The 24855-nt window shown below is 51.6% G+C and overlaps 2 protein-coding genes across 6 annotated transcripts in view; both read right to left on the reverse strand.

The window, feature by feature from the left end:
• Nucleotides 1-1843: 1843 nt before the first annotated feature.
• On the reverse strand, nucleotides 1844-5695 carry CPLANE2 (ciliogenesis and planar polarity effector complex subunit 2). Of its 4 annotated transcripts, none has more exons than XM_059137170.1 (6): nucleotides 5601-5695; nucleotides 4973-5121; nucleotides 3830-3982; nucleotides 3184-3308; nucleotides 2799-2935; nucleotides 1844-2568 (listed from the first exon to the last, which is right to left on the reverse strand). In XM_059137170.1, the coding sequence occupies exons 2-6, from the start codon at nucleotides 5082-5084 to the stop codon at nucleotides 2319-2321; spliced, it is 777 nt and encodes a 258-aa protein (XP_058993153.1). In that variant the 5' UTR covers nucleotides 5085-5121; nucleotides 5601-5695; the 3' UTR covers nucleotides 1844-2318. The 4 variants fall into 4 exon arrangements, with proteins under 4 accessions (XP_058993153.1, XP_058993149.1, XP_058993150.1 ...); XM_059137166.1 differs by having other exon boundaries at nucleotides 4973-5086; nucleotides 5601-5686; XM_059137167.1 differs by lacking the exon at nucleotides 5601-5695 and adding an exon at nucleotides 5509-5582.
• Nucleotides 5696-15210: 9515 nt separating this feature from the next.
• FBXO42 (F-box protein 42) overlaps nucleotides 15211-24855 on the reverse strand; it is a 105841-nt gene continuing 96196 nt past the window's right edge. Inside the window, exons 6-11 of one of the 2 annotated variants that reach the window (XM_059135059.1) lie at nucleotides 24313-24423; nucleotides 22773-22869; nucleotides 22239-22295; nucleotides 20920-21036; nucleotides 19940-20083; nucleotides 15211-16017 (exon numbers count right to left, since the gene is read on the reverse strand). In XM_059135059.1, the coding sequence (XP_058991042.1) occupies nucleotides 16003-16017; nucleotides 19940-20083; nucleotides 20920-21036; nucleotides 22239-22295; nucleotides 22773-22869; nucleotides 24313-24423 (541 nt within the window). In that variant the 3' untranslated portion in view covers nucleotides 15211-16002. Of the gene's footprint in view, nucleotides 20084-20919; nucleotides 21037-22238; nucleotides 22296-22772; nucleotides 22870-24312; nucleotides 24424-24855 lie in introns of both variants that reach the window. The other variant, XM_059135058.1, reaches the window with a different exon arrangement.

The following is a 24855-nucleotide window of genomic DNA, read 5'->3' on the forward strand; positions in this document are numbered from 1 at the left end:
CCCTCTCCCTGGACAACACACACAGGACATGCCACATAATCTGTGGTGTGCAGAGTTTCAGGATGGCAACAGCAGAGCATTAAACCAGGTGGGAAGACCCCTCTGAGTGTGGGACCCACGTGGCAGGCCCATGAAGCTGGCCTGAACCCACACAGTGTGTCTACACACGCTTCTCGCTCTCCCTGTAACCTGCCCAGAGGACACACTGCAGGCACAGCCACCGGCTCTTACAACGGTTGCTCGCGGTTCCTTCCTCCCTCAGGCTCCCAGGTCTGCACTACCGTGGAGCAGCAGGCTCACGTGGCACAAGGGCTGGGCTTCCGGGGGCTGGGAAAGTGGGGCTGGGACAGCAGGCACTGGGCTGCCAGTCCACCGCCCTCCCCACCTTGTCCTTACGCAGCAAAACAGCAAAAGGGAATTGTTCACCTCTTGGTCTGGGGTGAAGGAGCGTGACAGGTGATTCTCTGACTGGAGCAGGGCTAACCGGGAGAAAACTGTCCTGCTGATGCAGAGCTGGTACCCTAGAAGGAGGCAGAGGCTTCCTTTTTGGGGGAGATTCAAGCCCAGAGGTAAGTGCTGGACGTGGGGCAGCTGGTGCTCACAACACAGGTACCAGTGCCTGGGAGGCAGGGTGTCACATTCAGGCCCAGAGGCCACCTTCTCTGGGTCCCACTCCCAAGCTTTTCTGTTGCCTGCTGGGGTAAGGTCTACTGGAGCTAAGAACAGAGAATGGGCTAACTCACTGCCCGGAAGCAGAGCTGAAGCCTACCATGGGAGGGTCTATGGCACCTGCTGGGCGCCACTGTGAGGCATGGGCTCCTGCCCAGGGAATATTCCTACTCTGGGGTATGGGGTAAGCTTGGGTCTCAGCTCTGAACCAGAGTTGGGGGTAAGAAGGCACTAAAATCAGCCCTTTAGGTCCTGGAAGGGGTGACGAACCTATGGGTAGTGCCCAGGGTGGCAGACATGGTAGACACCAGGCAGGCAATCAGGGTGTCCAGGAGTGGAGCCAGAGTGCAGAGGTACAAACCTCCTGTGCATGTCAGCAGGGGGTGTGTAAATGTGTGGACAGCAGCATTTTAGAAGGAGTGTTAGGATGGGGTCTTGCATGTTGATCCCATCTTGCATGTTGTACAGAGCTGCTGATGCTGCCTTTTCAAGAGGGGGTTCCAAGGGTCAGCTGGCTTTTGGGGTCACATATCTGGGCCCTCAGTCCCTTCCAGCTGGCTCAGACTCAGGCTGGGCCTCAGCCCACCATCGGAGGGTGTCAGAACACATAAGGGCCCTCTTCATAGCACCCACCCCCACACTTCAGCCTGCATTCACCGGTGTCTGGTAGACGGGGCAAATGTGAGACACAAGAATGGGCAAGTTCACTCGTTTTCCTTCACCTGCCCTTGCTGGCTTTCCATAGGGCAGAGCTGCCTAACAGGGCAACTCACTCCCTGACCCCACCTGGTCCAGTCCCTGGCCCTGTATAGTGAATTTTCTGATTCTCCAGGTTGGTGGGGCCCCTGTTCTAAGCCTAGCTTGACACCTTCCTGATGGAGAAAGGTGCTGCAGAGAGAGAGGGCTCACCTCCTGAACACGTTGGTGGACTACATTTCCCAGCATGCCCTGCCTCATGTAACCATGTGACTCTGTGTTAGCCAATGGATGGTGGGCAGAGGCCAGGTCCTTGGAGACCTTCTAGATAATCTTCCATTTGTGCTCATTCCCAGTGGGCTGACTGGGGGGTTGAAGTCCCAGGCCAAAACAGGAAGCCACATGTTAAAGACCTCAGAGTCAGGATCTCTACATGAGTTCAATGAGCAGACAGAGCAAGAAAAAAACTTCTATAGAGTTAAACCACCAAGATTTCAGGATTTATCTGCTACAGCAGACGGCTGTAATGTAGGCTCTTGATTGAAGTCACTTGAGGTCCAGACCCAGCGGGGACACCCCCTCTTCCCAGTCACCCTCTCTGGGTGCTGCAGAAAGGGGGAGGACGGCAGGCAGCTGGGGGAACAGCTTGAGCCCTGGGGCCCTGCCCCTACAGTTCCTCAGCTTCCAGGGCCTAGACCCTCAGGTCAGAAGGAGAAGACCAGGGACACCCAGATGCCCTCAGACCACTGGCCCACTGAGCCTTGTGCCCCCATCTCACTGTCAGGAATTCTGCATGGAAGGTGCTGCTGGGGCAGGAGGCTTCTTCTCAGGGCACCGTCCTCCCAACAGGGCCCTCTGGCCAGTCCTCGGGATGAGATCAGACATTCCTGCCTCAGCCCTAGGACCTGGCTGCTGCCCTCTGCCTTGGGTCACGTGAGGGTTGGGAGTAGGGATCAGCTTGGGGTGTTCTCAGAGGTGTTGGGAAGCACGCCAGCTGCCACCTGGTCCTGATGCCACAGCTGTTCAGCCAAGCCATTGAGCACATGGGCAATGTCGGCTAGCCCGGCCCGCCCATCCAGAGTGCGCCCATCTGCCAGCCGCCGCCCTGGCACACTCTTCACCCGCAGGAGCGGCAGTCCCCAAGCCTGCCGGAAGGCTGTGAGGTCCCGCTCAGGCACATCTGTGTGCATGTACTGGTCAAATCTGCAGGAGGGTCAAGGAGCCTGGCCGGGTACCTCTGTGTGCCACCTCATCACACCCAGCCTTAGCCCTCCTCCCTGGGATGGTGGCAGGGGGGAGCACGCCTGCTGCCTTTAAGATAAAGTCCATGGGACTAGACCCCACAGCTGGGCAGAGGCAGGGTTCCTGATCCCCTTGCTCCATGCCTTGCCAAGTGTGGCCTCTGACCGTCCTAGGGGCCACCCGAAGGATACTTGGAGCCGATGACCATCCTGACAACACCAGGGGCCTCGCCTGCTACTCGGGCCAGCTGTCCAGGGAGGTCTTCAAAGGACGCACGGTCGGTGAAGGAGAAGAGGAAGAGGAAAGCATCTGTTTTCTCCTTGCAGGCCTGGGTATGGAGAGGCTGATGAGAGGCTTATAACCACAGGCCCTGAGAAGTCTCAGCTCACTTCCTCCCTCCGCAGGACCAGTCCCCACTGCCAGCTCAGAGCTCTCCCACCTGGGGCAGCACCCTCAGCCTGTGCCCAGATCTGGCTCCTGCAGATCAAGCAGGCTGGGCTCAGACACTCAGATTCCGAAGCCCATCTCAGACAACCAGCTCCTCCCGGACCCTCCCAGGCCCGCCTGTCTGCTCACCGGCAGCATGTGATCGAACTTTTTGAGTGCAGACTCCCCACAGTCCCAGAACTCAAAGCGGAACATGACAACACGGTCGCTGGCCTGCAGCTTGGCTGGCCAAAATACCACAGTGGTCTGGATGCCTGGGGAGGGTCAGCCATTCAGCATGGGGAAGGCAGAGTGGAGAGGGTTAAGGGGACCAGGAAGGAATAGAAAGAAGACATGTCCCTGGTGGGTCACCAGCCTGAGAGGGAAGGCATAGTCACTGACCTGGGAGAATTCTCAGTCTGATGGGAGAAAACACCTGCCTAGATAAGCCTCCAGCTTGCTGGAGAGATGCAGCTTAGCCCTAGACGAAGCAGTTTCACTTGTATGCACAGGGGACCCAAAGGTACAGGATACTGGATAATGTTGCAACCTGCTGGCCAGTCAGCGTCCAGTGGGAGGACACACAAAGGGAGGGGTAATGCTCCCTGAGCACCTCTCTTGAGCCAGCTCAGTACTATCTCTAGTACTTTGGGGTTGGTACTATTACCTCTGCTGAACAGAGGAGCCAGAGGTAGGCTCAGAGAAGTGAAGTGACTTTCCAAGGTTGCAGAGTAAATGGTGGGACAAGGGCCAGACTCTCCTCCATCCCAGGCAAGGCCTCCCTGGCTGGACTCACCAGTGGTCTCATGGTGTATGACGGGTACCTCTAGGCCAGCCAGCTTGGCCACCAGCGCTGTCTTGCCCACGCCACTCTTCCCAGACACGAAGATCTTGTAGCTGGCTGTGTCAATGGCCATGGGTGGGGGCAGCACTGGTCGCTCCAGCAGCCCTGGAACAAGAAGGGAGCCAGAGGGGGTCAAGAGGTCCGCCCCACCAGACCCAGCAACTCTAAGAGCTTTTCAGTGCCTGTAGCCATGGTTTTCTATGCTCATTACAGAGGCCTGGGACACAAGGGGGGTCCCTGGATGAGCCCTGCTAAGAAGCTCACAGCTCACCTGTGCTCTATGAGTGGCACAAAGACCTACTCCAAATAATACCAAGTTACTTGTATCTGAAGTTGGATGCATGAGATTGTTTTTATTGATACTATTATACCATGTTCTAGATTTCCCACACGTAAAGGCAAGGTTTTTCGTAGTTTTTCCTCAATGGAGAAATATTAGCAAAAATATTCTCAATTACTACAAATAAACTCAGTACAATCAATAAATCAAGATCTTTATGAATCCTTTTAATTTGAAAAAAAAAAAAGAATTATGATACATCCATAGGCTTGGGATCTGAAAGTCCTAAGTTGTGGGCTGCCCTCTCATTTTCTGGCCAGAGCTGAGCCCCCACAGCGGATGCCAGGCCCCTCTGCTGATGTCAGCCCAACCCTGGGTGAGTTGGCTCATCCTGGGAAACATGAATGTCTTGTCTTAGAGATAGCAGGTTGTAGAAGAGGCATGCCTCTGATTACTAGGCTGGATCTTGGAGAAGTCTGTAAGGTGTACTGCTGAGGGTAATTGGGAGTCTGTTGTATAACGTGCCCAGCAGAAGGCCTGGCACAGGGTGAGAACTCAATCAACAGCCTCTCTGGTGACAATGGTTCTTGGCAGCGTTTCGGCTGTTTCCATGTCCCTGGCTTTGATGATGGAATTAGCTCTAAGGTGATTCGGGGGTGGGAGCCCCAGAGATAGGGCTTCCAGGGGTCTCCAAGGTTGAAGAGTGCAGCAAAGCAGGCCCTCGCTGCCCTACGTCTTCACTCTCCCCAGGGAACAACAGGTGACACTTCTCACCAGGGAGTGACAGGCGACAAGCCTGGGGGTCAGGCACTTACCAAACACCCGTCTGCGGTTCTTGCGTAAGATGCAAGCCAGGTACTCCTTGCCCTCAGCACTCTCGTGCCAGTCTGGAACAATCACCGAGCCCGGGGCAGGTGGTCTGGCCATGGCTGGGCGACCCGAGGGGTAGGGAGATGGCAGAATGCTGAGTAGGGGATGGGAGACGGTAACCGTCCTGAGCTGGACCTGTGATCCCACTCAACCTGCTCTCTGACTCTCCTCCTTGGGGTGAGGGATCAGTCACGGCACCCCACCCTTATCCCCATTAACGCTATTGGAACCCGGGCTTCCTTTCACGGTCCTGGGGAGTTACGCAATCCCCGTCTCCCTCTTATTACCCAGAAGGTGCAATCCCATAGTTACTTCCCCATATTGCTCCCTGGGGGATACTCATCCCATTCATTGCCGGGGGTGGGGGTGGGGCATTTGCAGAGCCCTCCCCTCCCTTGTCATCTCCGGGCGGGCGGGGTTGTTACGTGGCCCTGCTTCTCCTCTGCCTCGATCCCGACTACCTGGGCCACCCAGCCCTCACCATCAGCGGGTCCCGTCGGCGAACGGGCCGGTGAAGAGCTGGTCCCTTTAAAAACCCAGCCCGCGCCCCCACCGCTTAGCCCGCTCGGGTACCTTCCGCCCGGCTCGCATCCGGCCTCGGAGCCCGCCGCCCGCCCAGGCGCGGGTGTTTGAGGCGCATGTGCGGACGCTGTTGTCAGGGAGACGCCGGGGGCGGGGCTGGCCCCACTTGACAGTCCGCGGCTACCTCCCGGCGGCGACACCCAGGGCAGAGCCTTCCACCCTCATTGTTCAGTCCGATCCCCCAGGCATTCCTCCAAAAATCTGATCAACTCCCGCGTCTCCAGGAGCCTTCCCTGCCTCAATCTCCCTTCAATAAAGTGGAGGCAAAATACTATTGCCTCCTAAGGTGTTTTGTTTTGTTGACAACAGCGCTCGGCCCATAGCAGTGCTCAGTAAGCTACTATTCTTGCTGTTACTATCGCTCTGTTAATTCTGCTCGCAGGACCTAAATGATGAGTTAGACACCTGTGGCTTCACCAGTGGGGAACCAGAAGCTCAGAGCGTGACGGACTTGCTCAAGGTCTTAAAAATGAGTCAGAGGCCCACAGGATTATGCTGGCCGGTCATTCATTTATTGATTGATTCATCCCATTCATTCAGCAAATACTTACTGAGCACCTACTATGTGTCCGTGCACCCCGCCCCCTGGCCCTGGCAATACAGAGACTACCAAGACCTGCTCCCCTCCCGGAGCTGATATTTCAGCACTGACGCCTACAGCCCCTCTCCACTGTTCCAGCAACAGGCACCGGCCTGTTTCCAGAAGGTGGGCGCTCAGGAAATGCCCGCTAGTGGGACTGGGTGTGGGTGGGTCCTTCCTGATAGATTGTCTATTATGCTTGATTTTCACCAGTATCTTCTTGCAGGGCCTTCACATTGGGCAAATCCCTGTTTTGTAAGGAATAATCTATAAGTTAACTTTTATTGAAGGCTAACTAGGTGCCAGACGGTGGGCGCTTTATAGCGGTGACCACATTTAATTTCATAAACAAGCCTGTGGAGGAAATATTATCCTTATCTTTTACAGATGAGGAAGCTCTCAGAGACAATGTGGTTATCTGAGGTCACATCATACAGATGGTCAGTGGGAAAACTAGACTTGGAGCCCAAGTAAGCCTTCTAAGTCTAGAAAACTAGACTCTGTCCTGCCAGACTGGGTCTCGCGTTTTTTACCCTCTGCCCCCAGCCACTAGGAGGGCTCTTCTTGGTAATGCTGAAAGCGTTTGAGGGCCATGAACCCGCAAATGACTGTGGCTCCTTATGTCCAAGAGAGTAGAGGGGATGTGGCCGTGTGAGACAGGGCGCTCGCTTTCAGCTTGCTTCCACAACAGCCAGGCAGAAACACAACAACTGAACACCAGTTCTTACAGGATCCTGCAGCTCGAAACTCTCGCCCACATTCCCAGGTTGCTCAGCTCCCTTTCCTGCAGGTCTGACCGCATCTGCCCAGAGTCAGGACTGGTCACAGTGTGTGAAGCGTTCTCCCTCCGTGGCAGGGCTCAGATCTCACTTATCTGAGTTTCCAGACTTCCTATTTAGCCCTGCTCTGTCTTGGCTCTTGGAGGTCTCAGAGACAGTGTAAGGAAACGAAGCAACTTGGCAGAATGAGCTTGCCGGTTCACCTGGAGGCCGAAGGTGAAGTCCTCTTGGACAGAGAGGGAGGCTGGTGATCAGAGGAGCTACTGGCCAAAGGTTCCTAGGGGAATGAGCCTTCACTGCCCTCAGGAGCCCCAAAAAGGACACCAGTGAGCAACAGGAGCCTGTTCCAAACATGGATTCTTGGGGCCCATCCTCCAGAGATTCTGCTTTGGGGGCCGGATGGGTCTGTGAGCTTGCACACTTAACAAGAGCCCTGGGCAGTTCACAAGGTGGGTTCTGAAGCAGTCTGCGGGGGCTGCCCTAACAGAACACCACAGACTGGGGGGCTTCAACAAAAGAAACCTATTTTCTCACAGTCCTGGCAGCTGGAAGTCCAAGCCCAAGGTGCCAGCAGGGTTGGTCTCTGATGAGGCCTTTCTTCCTGGCTTGCAGACAGCAGACGCCTTCTCTGTGCACACTTGTTCTTGGTGTGTCTTCGTCTTCTAAAGACACCAGTACTCCCGGGTCAGGGCCTTGCCTGATTAACTCTTTAACCTTGATTACCTCCTTTAAGGCCTATCTCCCAGGAAGTCACATTGGGGGTTAGGGCTTTACCATATGGATTTGGGTGGCGGGTGAGGGGGGGGGCACACAGTTCAGTCCGCAGCAGGGCCACAGATCTCACGTAAACACTGCTGCTGGCAGCAGGAAGCCAGTCGAGGGTTAGAGCTGGGAGTGAGGTGGTTCAGAATTTCATTTCAAGAGGATGCCTGTGGACTGTTCTGGTCTGGTGAGTTCCACTTTCCTGTGCCCCCTCTGACCACTAAGTTGAGGGTCCTCCAAGCAAGATGCTTTTCCTTTTAAGGCCTAAGGTGAAGCAGGTTGGCCATTTATCTAAAGGCCCTTCTGATGTAAAACTTCCCAATTAATCCACTCATTTCTCATGGTTTGGTCTCTCTCCATCCCCCAAGTTGATCGAGCACCTTCTGGACAAGGCCCCATAAGGCCTGGAGAGGACTTATCAAAGCAGGGAGAGACAGTCACCTGCCTGAAATAGATGGCCCAGGGGGGCAAACACACAGGACTTCGGGGGCAGGGGGGGGGGATGGGATGCCCAGGGAAGGTAAGTGGTGAAGGGACAGTGGGTTATGTTTCTCTCTCTTCTCTGCCTGGACACTGCAGCGGTGTCCTGCAGGGTTTCCCATTTCCCAGCTTGCCTTCTGGAATACCACAGAGGCACGAGAGTAGTCTTTAAGCAGTGTAAATCCAGCAATGCCACACCCATGCTTCCAGTTTTCCAGTAGTTTTCACTGCACTCAGAATAAATCCAAACCTCATGCCTTCAAGGCCTTCTGTAACTGGCTCCTCGTGCTTTCAAAGGGTCACCCTCTTCCCCTTGCCTACTGCACTCCAGCGCGCCCGGCCTTCTGTTCCCACACAGCGCCCAGCACGGCGCTCTCTCCATCTCCCCCCTAACCTCCTGTGCGTGGGCTGCCCCACCTGCCCGGAGCCCTGCCCCCTCCCGCACTCACGGACACGCCCTTCCTCCCTCCGCTGACTCCTTCACATCATCCTGTTCATGATTCTGAAATTTTACTTTTTTTTGTTTTTTTAAAGATTTTTTTTTAAAAGATTTTATTTATTTATTTTGACAGAGAGAGATCACAAGTAGTCGGAGAGGCAGGCAGAGAGAGAGAGAGAGGGAAGCAGGCTCCCTGCTGAGCAGAGAGCCCGATGTGGGACTCGATCCCAGGACCCTGAGATCATGACCTGAGCCGAAGGCAGCGGCTTAACCACTGAGCCACCCAGGCGCCCCTAAAGATTTTTTTTTTTTTTTTTTTTATTTTATTTTTTTTTTAAAGATTTTATTTATTTATTTGACACACAGAGAAATCACAAGTAGTCAGAGAGGCAGGCAGAGAGAGAGAGGGAAGCAGGCTTTCCGATGAGCAGAGAGCCCGATGCGGGACTCGATCCCAGGACCCCGAGATCATGACCTGAGCTGAAGGCAGAGGCTTAACCCACTGAGCCACCCAGGCGCCCCCCTAAAGATTTTTTTTAAGTAATCTCTCCACCCAATATGGGGTTCGACCTCACGAACCTCAGAGTAAGAATTGCATGACCTACCAGCCGAGCCAGCCAGGCGCCCTTTGGTTCTGGAATTTTAAAATTTATCGTCGGTCTCTCTCACCAGAACATAAGCTCCATGAGCATAAGGGCCTTTTTGTTCTGTTCTATCCCCGTATCCCCTCCACCTGCAGTCACGAAGGACCACAGACTGCGGCTTACGCAGCACACAAACGTGTCTTCTCACTTCTGGAGGTCGGCAGTGAGAGACAAGGAGTCGGTAGGGGCGGGAGGGAGGATCTCCTCCAGGCCTCTCTCTCCGGCTTGTGGGTGACCAGGCTCTCCGCAGGTCCTCGCACTGCCTTCCCTCCGTGGAAGTCTGACTCCAAATTCGCTCTCCTTAAAAGGACACGAACCATACTGGATCAGAGCCCACCCTGATGGCCTGGTTTTAACTTAATCACCTCAGTAAAGACCCTATCTCCAAATATGATTACAATCCGAGGTATTAGGGGTTAGCACTTCAGCATAAGAATTTGGCGGGGCGGGGAGGGGCAGAAGGACACAATTTGGCCCATAATAATCTCTACCAGGTGGAGTATGTCTGACCCAGTAAAAGCTCAATAGAAATGTGTTGGCTGACTGGCTGTGGCTGCAGCTTGGGAAATGGCCTGAAGAGGGCGCACCGGGAAGGAGGACCGGTTAGGAAGCTGGGCGAACATCCCAGGCCTGAGGGGATGCAGACGGGTACTTGTCAAGTGTGGACAAACACACCTTGTGGCAGGTCAGACGCTGGGAAGGCCACTGGGAAGTAGATACGGACCCTGCCCTTGTGGATCCCACACTCTGGTGGGGACTGCGATTAAATAACCAGGCAACTGCACTTAGAAACAGGACAGCAGGGTAGAGAGAAAGGGCACACTGGAAATGTCTAGATCCTGTTTAAATATAAAATTTGGGGCTGAGCTGCCAAATTATCCCCAGAGAGTTCTTCTGAGCCTGGAATGTGCGAGGCCTGCTTGGCAGCAAGGCTGGGGTCCTTGACCTGGACAGCCTCATGTATCACTTCCCTGCTTACAGCCCTCTAATGGCCACCCACTGCACCTAGAGTCATGGCCACCCCAACCCCTCCCTCCCCATGGCCTAAAGGGCCACCTGCAACCTCTGCCTTCACTCACATACTCCAGACATGCTGGCCTTTCCTCTGCTCCTTGAACTTGTCAGTTTCATGCCTGCCTCAGGGCCTTTGCTGCTGCTGTTCTCTCTGCCCCGCTGCTCTTACATTAGGGTCTCAGCTAAAATGTCACCTCCTTGGAAAGGCCTTCTCTGGTGAGCCTAAGCCCATCACATTTTGTCACATCCCAACTTTATAATCCTCACGGTCCTCATCTGGAATGGTCCTGCTCAGCTCTTTACCCATTTGTTCCTTCTCCCTCACCCCCCACTGAAATGTCAGCTCCACAGGAAGGGTCTGGCACACAGCATTACATGCTTGCTTAAAGCAGGAGTGGGTGCCGGCCTCCTGTTCTCTTGATGTAGTCAGCCGCCAGGGGCTGAGTTTTCTCCCTATACATTTAACATCCTCTTGTGGTCGCCCCCACCTGGGTCCAGACCCCACGCCTGCCTGCCTCTCATCCCCCTCTCCAGTTCTGCCCTGTGTACTCGGGTCACACTGACCTTCCTCAAGGTCCCGGAAGGGCGGGTCACACTCAGATTTCTGTGCCTCCGCAAAGGCAATCCTCTCTACTGGAACACCCTTCTCCTTTCTCCCTCTGGCACTGGCCACAGCGCCTCTCACCCTCCGTTCTTGGGATTCCCTAGCCCTTCATCTGATTTCTTTCCTTCTAACGGGAGCAAGTACAAGCTCTTACCTTCACTGAAAAAGAGCTTTGTTTCCTGACTTGATTTAATCTGTCTGCAGCCATTTTAATCCAATAGTTTCCCGGTGAACTTAAATTCAGTTGACTTCTCATTCTCTACAGTTTTATCTCAATCTCCTCAAGGTTGTTTCTTTTTGTCTCCCCCTCCCCTGGCCCTGGGGCTCATTTTCCGTGTGTAGGACGGGTTACCCAAATGCCAGGGAAGCACGTGTGGGGAGGGGAGCACCCTCTCCTTGGACATCCTCTGTTCTGGACCTTGTGGGTCTCCTGCTCCAGGGAGAACTCTCTTTCAGAATTCCGCCATGGCCCCATCTGTGCTGGCCTCTCCTCCCACTGTGACTGGTCATACGCTTCTTTCCCTGCTACATCTGAGGCAATAACCCCTGGTCATTAGATCCATATGGCTCACTCTGCATTGCCCTCAGCGCTTCTGATATGCCAGATCTCCCACAGCTCCTCTGCACTTGACCTGGCCCACAGTGAATGGGTCTTCCCCAGTGTGAGGCCTGGAGGACGGCCGACATCCTGCATTACGGACTGCCCCAGGCCAGGCCTGGGATCCCCCAGACAGACTTTATTCTTATCTGCTCGCTGCCTCAGTTTAGTGGGGTGAGGCTGGGGTATGGAGAAACCCATCTCTTAGCTCTCTCTGGCTTCCGAACAGCTCTCCTGCCCGCCTGGCTGTTGCTTCCAGACAGTTCTTTACCTTCTTTGTGTCTTTTTAGTCTGTTACCTAGGACTGTCTTCGGCTTCTGAAGCTCAGTGAAACAACCTCCCTGGTTGGTCAGGAGGCTGTGGGAAGCTCCAGGTGCAGGCCTCTTTTTAGCCATCTGTGTCCCTGCGCCTCGAGGGCCAGTCCACGCTCAGGCGAAGGTGTGCGGGAATGACTGATCCCCAGGGCAGTGCTGGGCTCTCGTGCCCTTGCTGATGGGTGGGCAGGAGCTTCCTTCTTCCTTCCAGGTTTCTGCCTGGTAAGGCCTGGCCCCCAGCCCTCTTTCTCTTTCCTACAGTGGGTGGGCAGACAGGTGCCCCGGTGGGGAAATGGCACACTCTGCCAGCCCGCTTAGGCATTTTCTTCTAACATCAGCTCAGCTTTGTGCGTGCTGACAGGGCCTGGGCCCAGAGCCCAGCCTGGTGGGGAAAACACTGGTTTTCCCACAGCTGGGGGCTGGGGCAGAGAGGGCAGGGAGCCAGCCTGGGGGTGGTGCTCAGAAATGTGGCAGAGTCCAGGGATGGGGTCCTACCCAGGCTTTACCAACAGAGAGAAGGGAGAATGGGCATTTTTCTCCTCCAGCCCATTCAGTTTCCCTCCGAAGTCGGCCTCTGATAGAATGCCTAGGATGCAAAGCCTTTCACAGGGTGCCCCCAAGTGGTCTTCTGGGGAAGCGCACCCACTCCACAGATGAACAATTACTGCTGAATTGCTAACCTGTGAGGCTAGCCTCGACCCAGGTTAGTGATAAAACTGAGGCTCAGATGGGATCAAGAGACTCCTATGTGACCTTTAGTTGTGGGATGACTTGTCTCAGCCCAAAGTGACAGTACCAGCTTTTGAACCAAGGTGTTTTCTGGTTGAAAGTCAGCCCACGTCCCTGTCCTGCAGCCTCTCTAGGCTGAAAGGGCATGGAGGGGTCTCTTGTCCCATTTTTGATCTGACGCACACATCAGCTCTGTCATTGCCTCCCATGCAAGTTCCCAATCTCTGAGCACTTCCGTAACAGTGGAAGCATGACCTCTCAGAGCATCTACAAGAGCTCTGGACTACTGCTGGCTGTGGTCAATCAGAGTGGGGAGGGCACAGTTATGGCCACTGAGGGCAGAAGGCGGACCCGGGCTAGGTATGCTCCCCCATCTCTGGGGAGGTGGTAAGGCACAAAGAAGCAAGGGTGGACACCGGTCCCCTGTGGTAGCACGACAAGCAGACCAGCCTGCAAGATTTGAAGGTGATGCCTCCTGTCCTGCTGGATATGAGGGTGCTCAAAGGTTGGTCTTTCAGGGTTCCCCAGATGAGGGTGATGGGATAAGCGATAGGCTGCAGGACTCGCTGAGGGTAGGGACATGGGCAAGGCCTCGGTCTCCTCGTCTGAGTCAGTGATTCCCACACCGCTTACTCACAGAGCCAGTTAGAAAAGTAAACCCAAGTCCTGGGAAGGAGAAAGGGCAGTGTCGAGCGGCCCTTTCCCTGTAGGTGCTGTCATTTAGACCTAAACGTGCACAGGCCTCTGGCCCATCAATACCGAGGGGAGTGGCCCGGGAGTCTCGTGCTAGAACTGCATGGGAAGGCAGTGGCCGCCGCCTCCTGCCAGGCCTTGGGGGAATCATGGATCTTCTCTGAGCTGTGTTCTCCCTGACACTGGCATATCCTCTCTTCTCTGTTCCCACGCACCCTCTGACCTGGGGCCGATCACACTGCTGTCCTCACGTTCAGGTCATCATCTCTGGAGCAGGAGCATGGCCCGTGGTGGGACAGACTACATTAGGATGCTGTCTGGGGGGCTTACAGGCCAACCTATCCTGAAAGCTGAGTATGTGGGGTCCTCCCCAGGCACTGATGTTTGCCTCCTTCCGCAGGACCACAATCGCCCCGGCACCCTACGCACTAAACGCCGCCTCCTCTACAACATTCCAGACTGCCCAGGCAATGCCTGAATTCCCCCAGCAGTGCCAAACTGGTTCTGATACATACAGCTCTGACCATAATGGAGTTCTTCCCAACGATGAGGAAATCTCTTCTCTACAGCTTCTACCCACTGGACCTTGTTCTGCCCAACAGACCTACAATGAGCCCAGCCCTTCCACAAGGGTGACTGAGAAAGAATACAGAACAGTCGTTCTGCCTCTTGCCAGTTTAGCAGCGGCCAGCACATGGCGCTGGACCCTTCGGACCCAGGACCCTCCTGCGGCCATGCTTTAGTTTACTGTGTCTCAAAGTGCAGTGGGATAGACAGCATGCTGTTAGAAAGGGAAGTTTCATGCCACATCTTGGGAAGCACAAATGTGCAGCTAGCATGAGAGCTGCAGGCTCGCGGCACCTGAGCCTGGGACAGGGTCAGTACACGGTACTCACCGAACGAAAAGAACATAATGGTGCTCGGCACAAAGACCCATGGGTATAAGAAACTGGCATGTGGTCAGCAAGTGGTTTCAGCTCTCTACCCTCATGGTGCCTGTCTCCTCCCAGGCCCCCACGTAGCTGGGCAGACTCCTGTCATCAGTCCCCAACTGACACTTCCAGAATGGGAGCCAACTGAGTGTGCCCTTGAATCCAGGCAGAAGGATACCTTAAGTGCCAGAGGCAGAGTTCAACTAGCAAACCAAGGAATTCAAGTCCAAAAGGGAGATTAAACAATGAGACAATTCTGACCTGATTTATGGCAGCAGCTGCTGCTTACTGCTCTCGAGAGGCAAAAGCCTCAGAGGTTCTCACGCTGACATCTAAAAGATGACCCAGACAACCAGAGACACGCATAATCCTCAGCAGGGACATGCTTGTAGCAATTTACACAGCGAGCCTAGCCCTTTCCTTCCCCGAGCCTCTATTTTCTTCCAAGGTTCATTATAAATAGTAGCCACCATCTACTGAGCACTCACCATGCGCCAGACACTGTGCCTAGTGCTTTCATACACAACCTCAGCTAATCCTCATGAAACAACTGTATTTACAGATGAGGAAACTCACGTCCAAGGTTAAGCAGAAAGCAGGGGAAGGCAGGATTAGAACACAAGCCTCTGGGGCTTCAGGCTTGTGTTTCTAACCATTTGCCGTGCTGTTTCAAGATCCAGGGGCCCTGTGTCCTCCTCTTTGCTTAAGAGGCCAGCGATGATGTGGTTGTTGCTGTCCTGGTCCCTGGGGCCCTCCTCCAAGCTCAGGCCCTCTCTTGAGTCTCCACCACAGCGCGGTGCCTGAGACTCTGAAATGCCAAGTCCTTCGAGCATGACTAAGAGTTGCCTCTTATTCAATGGGAGCTGTCCCCAGGGAAGGGCAGCTCCCCACCTCTACGCCCAAACAACCTTTCTAGAGTGGTTAAGGGCAGGTTTTCCAACTACCTTGCCTCCAATTTCCATCTCCAATCTCAACAGCTTCCATGACAGTTCCGTTTCTTTCTTCTTTTCTACTAATAAAACAGTTAAGACAATTCTGTCCATTTTGTTTTATTTGTTAAATCGCTAAAAAGTCATCAGGGAAAACCTTAACAAAAAAATGAAATTGACAGATTTAAATACCAATGAAGTCCACTTTTCATTCCTACACTGTTATGTGCCTAAAATGACCATCTCAGGGTAAGCCATCTGGGACCCCTGAGTTGTATGGGAAACATCACTCACAGCACCAGCTTCGCCAGGGCACGACCGGGGTGCGCTGACATGAACCCTGGTTGGTGGGAAGGGAGCAGAGCGAGGACAGAGAGCAAGGGTGGAGCCAAGGCCGAAGGGCTGCTCTCATAGGACAATGAACACAGTGAGAGGGAGCCACTTACTGGTGACCATGCAGAACATGCCTTCTGCAGTTCGTGGGGAGGCTGCACGGGACGCAGGCCTCAAAGTTCGGCTTCCTTGCCCCTGGGTGTGTTCAGATCCTCCCCACTGACTTGTGCGCTGGTAAGAGAGCAGAGACAACGCAAAGCAGAGCACATCACCATGCCAGGATCACCACAACAACAAGGACAGACAGACAAACCCACAGGAACATCACTTTTAAGGGGAAGCAAAGAAGCAAAGCAGAGGGAAACCCAGAGAGAGAAAGAGGAAAGGAAGTATCCCTCTGTTCTCCATCAGCTGGTGGCTTTCTGTTCTCCAACGTCAAGACTTCTCAAGTTGGTTTTCTTTTGTTGTCCTCTTCTTTTCTTTATTTTAGAGAGTTCCAACACAGTTCCTGGGATAGTTCGTGGTTTTAGCTCTTGATATAAAACTCGAAGATTAAAATTAGATCAATCTGCAGAGGGCTGGGAGGAGAGGAAGGCCAGTATTACCTTACAACTAAATGTAAGCTTGTTTCGACACCTAGTTTGTGCTCCTAAAATACAGAAGTGTGTGCGGGGGGTGTGTGTAAAGGGGTGGTTGCGCAGCCCACCACCCATGAAATGTGAACGGAAATACAGAAGCCTCTCTACTGCCCGGCCTGCAAGGTGAGAAAACAGAAGCCCTGTCCACGAGGCAAGGAAGACACCGAGACTCTCACAGGAGGTCCACGAGGGGGCCAGGGAAGTCCATGTGACGTGGGGCTCTCAAAGGCACACTTGCAGGAGTGGAAGGGGTTAAAGCTTCAAGTAAGAAACACCATGTATTTTAAATACTTCAACACTGACAAATATTTGCTAATTTAGGTGCTCGTGAAGGCCAAGGAAACTGTCTCATTTTTCTCAGTGAATCGTTAAGACAAAATTGGCATCCTGTCCAAACCAGAGTCGTGGTTAAATGTGCCCTCATGGAAGCAGCCAGGGTGTTGGGGAATGCTCTCCACAGGGGGGACACCTGAAGTTCCCCTGCACACGTGGCTTCACGGGGCCCTGAGGACACAACCACCCTGTGTGGAGATGCTCTCCTAAGCTATCTGGCCACAGTGCCCAAGAGCCACCAAGGCCACCACCACCAGGTGCAGATGAAGGAGATGTTCCTAAGGAGCTGTCAAAATACAGCGCGCTTCTGAGCAGTCTGGGTAGCACTGGGTGCCACGGAGCTCCAAGGAGCCAGCGACCTTCCAAGGGAGTCATCACCTCCGCTGCCTGCATGTTTGGGGAAGACAGAGGGAACCCACGAGCCAACAGCTGGCTGAGGAAGGCCACAGGACTAAGGGAATGGTCACAAAGCTGAGATTCCGAACTCTCAGGCTTCCAAATACTTTATATTTAAACAGGAACTGAGTTTGGGGACGCTGCCCATGCACAGATGCAATGTCATAAACACGGTTCGGTAATAGCAATAAAGTAATACCTAATCTTACAGGCTAGGCTTTCTCTTGCGAATAAGGACCCCACATGATCTAACAGTCTTTGCTGAAGAAGGACCGGCAATAGCCCAGGAGCAAGGTGTCCAGCAGGCAAAGTGCTGAGCTAGGAGTAGGTGGATACTACAGTAAATAGGCACATGGCAGTTCGTCATCTAAGGGAACAGTCTCTGGAACACAGACCTCTCCCTGTGAGCTGGCCTTTTCCTGGGCTTGGCACCAGGGGGGGCTTTCCCACCAAGACCACATTGTAAAAGCTAATGGCTACGGGAAAGAATTCAACATGATGTCATAGGAGAAAACACACTTATCAGACAGATTGCTAAGGGCTGGCCTAAAGCCAGGACCCAGGGCCAGCTGTAGCAGGCTTGTGCTTGGGAAATGCTAACAGGAAAAAAGGGGAGTGTGAAAGATGGGAAATGCAGTGTTCTGAAATTCAAATCCTAAAGGCAAAGTAAAAATCTTTCCACTGATGAGAAATCACCAAAAATTAAAGTGGGGCCATCTGACTTACTCTAACATCTCCTAGGTCCAGGCCATGGTTTATAGACTGGTAATTTGTAACTTCCTGTATCAACCAAAGGAATGCTCTAGTTGGTTGCACATTATCTCAGGAACCGTATGACATAAAAACCCAACTCTTATTTGGGTCACATGTGAAGGAGACAGTCACAAAGGAGGGGCTGCTCCCAAGGTGTGCCCTGCCTCAGAGAGGCTAAGCACCTGACACTCAACCCAACCACTAGTCAACAGCCACGCAGAAAAATGCATGTCACACCAAGAGGCGAAATTATTTCTAGAAGGAACTACTACTGGGATTCTCTTCCAGGATCAATTTCCACATGGTATAAATAATAATGGGTGTGCCTAATGCGCTTTGGAAGTAAAAAGAAGCCCAAAGGGAAATAACAGTATTCTTGACACTTCAAGGATTTCTCATGCTATTGGCATCTTGGAATTCCCTACCAGGTCCCTCCGTGATACCAGAAAACAGGATCCAGAAATATCTCTAAGAGATTTCCCTGGGCACCTTAGCTCTGTAAAAGAAACAGAAAGTGGGAACACTTTCAGGGCTTGCTTTAAAAAAAAAAAAAAAAAAAAAATCCACATATGCCAAAAAAAAAAAAAGGGAAAGGCAGCTTCTGAGGATCAAGTCTTAAGGGAACAAATGTGGTTTTTGGCAGCTTGCAATCAAATACGATTGTCAGAAAGTTCCGAAAGCAGACACCAATATGTTTTCTGAGACAGAGAGGGAGTGTGCTCCAGACCAATGGACACTAGGCGACAGGCATCTATGCATTAACACTGCCCCATGGTGATCCTGGGACACACACGTGCAACGGAATTCCTGGCTGGGTAACTTTCCTCGGTCACAAGGCCAGAACAGGGCCAGGCAGAGGGCATGACCGCAAAGAGACATTTGCACAGGTTCTGTGTGGTTTTAAAAGGAAGGGAGGAAGAGTGCTCTACAGGCTCCTTTCACCCTGCCAGCTCCTGGAGCTCGTGGATCGGGAGGCTCCACATGTGCACCTTACACACGCTCTTTCTTTCTCTAACTCCAAGAAGGCCACATAAAAATTTACGGGGGCTCTTCAGTTGTTCTAGTTAAGTTCTGACATTAGTCTGTTCCCTAAATTCTTGGTCTAGTTACCAGCAAAGTAGAAAAAGGCAGCACAGCCTCTGCTAAAACACAGCAACAAATTTATCTGAACCAGGACGGAGATCTCTCCCTCTTTGTAAACAGAGTTGGCTATATAATATATATTTATATATTTATATATAATTCTTTTCTTAATGGAGTTTTGATCCCAGCCTGGAGTGAGTGAGGTTGGGAATTGGGGTTTTGGTTTATGGGAGTAATTCTGTCCTTTGTTTTCCCAATTCGCAGTCCAAATGCTTGCACGCTGGAAAATTAAAAGCCACAGAAAGGGGAGGGGGTTTAGAACACATTATCTCTTTGCTCGCACAAAGTACAAGGCGTTTGTTTTTGGATAGTACTTCACATTCTGTTTCTTGTCCATGAGTCCTCCAAATATGATGAGTTCACCCCTGCCTTGGACCACTGTATGGAGGCTGGTTTCAGGAGGTCCGACCACAGAACTGCTATTAAATACTTTCCATTTGACCCGCCCCTTCTCCTTGGTGTCTTTAATGTCTAGCACGTACATCTGCATGGGCTTGCAGTTCATACTCTGGTACAAAGGTTTGCCAACATTTAGGGACTGTGGAGGGTGGTGGCCCAGACGGCGGGCAATGGGAGGTAAGGAATGTCCGTCTCCTTGGGCAGGCCCTGGGCGGGGAACGGGAACTGTTTCTCCACTGCTCAGGTTCTGGTTCCCAGGAGAGCCTGGAGAAGACCCCAGAGGAGGACTTAGCACTGCGGAGGCTGAGGGGCCTTTGGATGACATTGCTTTGATGGCTTCTAGGCTCCGACGCAGGGCACCTGGGGAGACAGCTCCTGCAAGGGCACTGGCCACGTGTGGAGGGGTGTGCACACCATTCGTCTGCTCAGGAGGGTGTCTCATGCTTCCCCCAACTGTCCTGTTGTCCACACCATCCATATGATTGCTACTCGAAGCAGGTTTTAGATCCCAATTCAGATCTATTGATCCTAACCTCAGATCTTTCTGATCTGGTAGCGACCCTCGTCGGGGAGCCAAAGAAAGTCCCATTTTGAGGTCACACCCTTCAGTGGTAGACGGAGTGCCAGGAGATAGGGCCTGCACAGGGCTGTCCAAGGAAGAGCCACCTAGAGCTGCTGTCCCTGGAGACAAACTCCCGCCGTTGAGGATGGGAGAGCCATCCCCTCTGGCTGGGGAAAGGCTCCCTTCCCGGGAACTTGAGGGGGTCTGCCTTTGAGCTCTGGGCCTCAGTGTTCCCCAGCGGCCGTTAACACAAGGGGCTTCATCCATACTCCTTACTGGAGACTGTGAGCGGTACTCTCGGGTTTCAGGAACCAGGGCTGGAGGAGTGGCACTGATCGGCGATGGGCGGGAGTTCAAACTGGGGCTCAGTGGGGCTCTCCCACTAGGAGCCTGGCTGAAGACCACCACACACTGCCCCACCTGGAAGACAAAAGACCTATGTTCAGTTCTGATCATTCATTTAAGCCTCAAACATTTTATTATGAGCACCTGGGCAGGCCAGGCATTATACAGGTACCAGAGATACAGAGATGAAAATAATGCAGCCTGCCTTTCAGGCCAGAAGGGGAGACAGACATGGGAACAACCCATGGCTGAAGCATGACAAGTGCCATCATGAGAGGTGTGTGTGCAGGACAGGGATAGGGTGAAGGAGGAATCAGTTTTTGTTTGGGGACCCTGAGGAAAGGTTCACAGACAGAGAGATACTTAAAGCTGGCACTTAAAGGATCAGTGTGGGGGGGGGCACCTTGCTGACTCAATCAGTGGAGTGTTCAACTCTTGATCTTGGTGTCAGGAGTTCGAGTCCCACATTCAGCGTAGAGTAAATAAATAAATAAATAAACTTGGGGCACCCAGGTGGCTAAGTCAGTTAAGTGTCTGCCTTCGGCTCAGGTCATGATCCCATGGTCCTGGAATTGAGCCCTGAAGCAGGCTCTCTACTCAGTGGGAAGCCTGCTTCTCCCTCTCCCTCTGCCCTCCCTACCCTGACCGCTAATACCCAGCTCATGCTCACGCATGTTCTCTCAAATAAATATACTTAGAAAAAGAAAAAAAAGGATCAGTGGGGCCCACACAGGTTTCCCATCTAGAAGTTCACATATGAGCAATGCCCAAAGAACGATGGTTAATGTCCACTTCTTTTATGACATCAAGGTGTTTTTTATTTCCACACAAATCTGCTTAGAAATCTGACAAGCCAATTAGGCTTTACAATTAGGGCCCTTCTCTCACTGGCCTATCAGTGCCCTGCTTACCCGACAAGCTGGGTGGCACCACAGTTCTGGGGCCCCATGGTCTTCATTTTCTACCTTGAGTGGCTGCCAGGCCCAGGGGCCCGAGTGCATGTGCAATAACCAAGCATCCTTGAAGAGCTAGAAGAGAAGGACCAACAAGAGGACTCAGGTGAGGTACGCTACACAACACATACACATCACAGGAATCCCAAAGCTGTGCCGTCTGGTCTAGAGGGTGTGTGGGCTCTTCAGAAGAAGAGCAACATTTGTGGGGCACTTGGGTGGCTCAGTGGTTAAGCATCTGCCTTGAGCTTGGATCAGGATCCTGGGTTCCTGGGACTGAGCTCCATATTGGGGCTCCTGCTCAGCGGGAAGCCTGCTTCTCCCTCTCCCACTCCCCCTGCTTGTGTTCTTTCTCTCACTATGCCTCTCTCTGTCAAATAAATAAATACAATCTTTTAAAAACAAACAAGTAGGGTGCCTGGGTGGCTCAGTGGGTTAAGCCGCTGCCTTCGGCTCAGGTCATGATCTCAGGGTCCTGGGATCGAGTCCCGCATCGGGCTCTCTGCTCAGCAGGGAGCCTGCTTCCCTCTCTCTCTCTCTGCCTGCCTCTCCATCTACTTGTGATTTCTCTCTGTCAAATAAATAAATAAAATCTTAAAAAAAAATAAATAAAAAAAATAAAAACAAACAAGTAATTAAAAAAAAGGAATACAGCCACATTTGTGGCCGCTCTTTCACTCATGCCCTCATCATGCTCTCCTTTATTCACAAACTATGGCTGGAACGGAACATGGAATTGTGCTGTAACCCATGAATCAATTTTAAGTGGTTCTCAATCTCAATTTTGCCTGTGTGTGTGTTGGTGGGGAGAGGTAGATAATACATATTCACAACTTTCTCGATCTGCATTCTTCAATAAACTCCATGTAAATTTTGGCAGTTATCAGACTGTTGTTCTGCCCCACCCCTCCTTGAAAAAATGGTAGCAGCAAACCATACAGCCTAAAGAGGAAGCGCGAGTAGGAAGAATATAGATAGAGGTATGAATATTTAAGAGACGAATGTCTTTGATTTAAAGCACCTCTCACCCCACCAAAGAAAGAAAGAGGAAAGGAAGAAGAGAGAAGAGAAGAGAAGAGAAGAGAAGAGAAGAGAAGGAAAGGAAGGGAAAGGAAAAAGAAAGCAGAGTTCGGCCAGAAAATACCATGGTTATATACCCAAAGTGAAAAAGGTATTCCTTCAATAAAAAGGACACCATGCTCACAAGGTGAGACAGGGAAGCAAGTTCTGAACCCTTAGCAGCATGTGCTTTGGAAAGCCACACCAGCAATACTCACAGCATTGGGACCGCCACACCCTCCAAGGATTAAGATAGTTGCATCATCTATGACAATCTGGGGAGAGGAAGACATTTAAAATAAACCAACAAAGACACAGGTATCTGACCTCCTATGCGTCAGTGGTATATGAAAACAGCCTACCCAGAACCCAAATCAGAGTATTCTAGTCACTATAAGTTCTCCACTCTCCCCAGACCATGTCAATTCCGATCCTTGTGAACAAATTACTGATGATTAGCCTGAATGGATATATTTTTTGTTGATCAAACATTAATGTGAGTGTACATAAAATGCAGGGTTCTCTTGAGAAATGAAACAGCAAAGTAAATGCTTTGGAGAGAGGATAATATAAAGCCACTAAAAATAAATACAACCCATTAGAAGTTGAAAAATAAATACCAGCAAAAAAAGAATGACAAAGTCTCTTTGGCTTATGCACGTGGGCAGCTTACCTGACTCCCTCCTCCCTCTCCCATCCCAACTGGAAGATGCTACAGTGTTTGCTGAATAGTTATTTTAATTCCTGAGCACCTGAGATTGGCCACCTCGAGGATGAGGACTGGGGCCGGAGATGTTCGGCTTGGACCACGCCCACTGCTCAAGGTCAAGGACCCAGACATCGTTGCTCCTATAAGATAAGGACATAAGGTTGAAAGAGTTGGGAGCTCCCAGGGACCACAGAGCTGATATAAATGAAGTTACATTTATATTTTATTTATTTTTTAAATTATTATTTTTAAGTAAGCTCTATGCTGGACGTGGGGACTGAACTCATGACCCTGAGATCAAGAGTTGTATGCTCTACCAACTAAACCAGCCAGGTGTCCCTGGAAGTTACATTTATAAAGATGCCCAGCAAAGTGCCATGGCCATAGCATTTTAAACTATAGTTTTCTTCCCCTTCTTTCCCTGGAACCCATATCAAGACCTTCAAACCTTTGCTCTTCCCATGGACCCATAAGGCCTCTTTGGAGTTATGTCTGCAGCCACATACTAGTACCTGCAGTAAGAGTGAACCAGCGACAGTAGGAAACAGCTACTGACCAGGAGATAGCCGTTCAAAAGCAAAACCACAAGAAAGAGAGAAAACTGATGCAAACGGTAACTCTACCATTGTCCAGGAGATAAAGATTTATTGATTCTGGCTACAAAAGTAATTTCACCATGGCTCATGAGATCTGCAGTTTTATCAAGGACAAACTGGCATCTCCAACCCCCAAGGGGCCGGTATGGCCAGGAGAGACTACTGGAAGGCAATCTCTATTTTACCGTCACATCACTAAGGTCATTGACTCATAAAGAGGAAAACAGGAATAAGAACTCTAAGCCCTAAACTTTCTCATCTGGGGGGCAGCTCACAGTCTCTCCATAAATGTTTTGAAACAGGAAGATGGGGAATACCTTGTCTAACAGAGAACAGAATTGGATCTTGAATGTTTTCACTTCTGACAGCTCATTGACTTCCCTCTCCTGACCATTAACGCAGCTACCACCAACTCAGATAAAGAGTGATTCAGACGGAATGCTCTGGTTCTTGACTCTGGCCTGAGCTGGCCAGCTGTGGCCAGAGGTGGTAAGGACAGAAGGCAGGGAGCACAGCCTCACAGAAGTGCACTGGACCTGAGAGTTTTCCTGCTCCTACCCACTCTATCAACCATCTCAAATGAACCATTTTCAACTTGTCCTGTCAATCTACCTGTCTTCTCTAAAGCCCAAAAGGGCACAAGCTGGGTAATAAAGGAGAGAAAGTAAAAGGACTTTTTGCTTCTTAGATGGTAGCCTTCTGTAGGCACAGGGAGAAACAGACAAGGTGGAGGCTACATCAGAATTTGATCCCACTCAATGAACCACATACCAAATAAAAAGATTCTACATGGCTCTAATTTTATGGAGAAGTTTTTCATCCTACTGCTCTGTGATTCAGGGATCAAAAATGGGAATGATAGGAAGCAACAACTGGTTGGATCAAAATCCTGCTGAGAATACTGACCTGACTAGTTCACTCTTCTGACCTGTTATTCCCAGGAGTATTTACCTTCAGGCTGACAGGCAGCAAGCCAAATATACTTACATTTGCCGGGATCCTAAGGAGCCACCAAAGACAATCATTTTATCATCTATCACACAGGAGGAATGGCCAGCCATGGGAGGTGGCCCATGGGTTGTCACAATGCAGTTCCACCTAATATAAAAAGAGAGGAGAAGCCAAGAAGTAAGCACCACCTGTATTGAGTCTTAAGTATTTAAGGTGGAAACAGTAAGTGGGTATCCACTTAAATGACAATCCTATCACCTTCAGTAGAGATACTGTTAGCATAGTAAGTGGAAGATGGCAGAAGGTATGAGGACTTTCCCACAAACGTGCTAAAGCTATGCTCACTTTTAAGTTCTCAGTGTGTATGGCTTAGAGGTGGAGTGGACAGATGACCAGAGACGCCATCATGGCTCCCTGGCTGTTTCAGCCTAATGTGCTGGGCACCACCTTCCACTTCTTTCTATAGTCCTGATCAGCTGCAGCTGCCAAGAGCCCCGTACTAAGTAGACCATTACAAGGAAAAAGGAAAAAAAGTCAGGAATCAGTTGGAGACACAGCAGGGAACAAAGGATCATCTGG

Source organism: Mustela lutreola, chromosome 10, assembly GCF_030435805.1.
Source record: "Mustela lutreola isolate mMusLut2 chromosome 10, mMusLut2.pri, whole genome shotgun sequence".
NCBI classification, from domain to species: Eukaryota; Metazoa; Chordata; class Mammalia; order Carnivora; family Mustelidae; genus Mustela; species Mustela lutreola.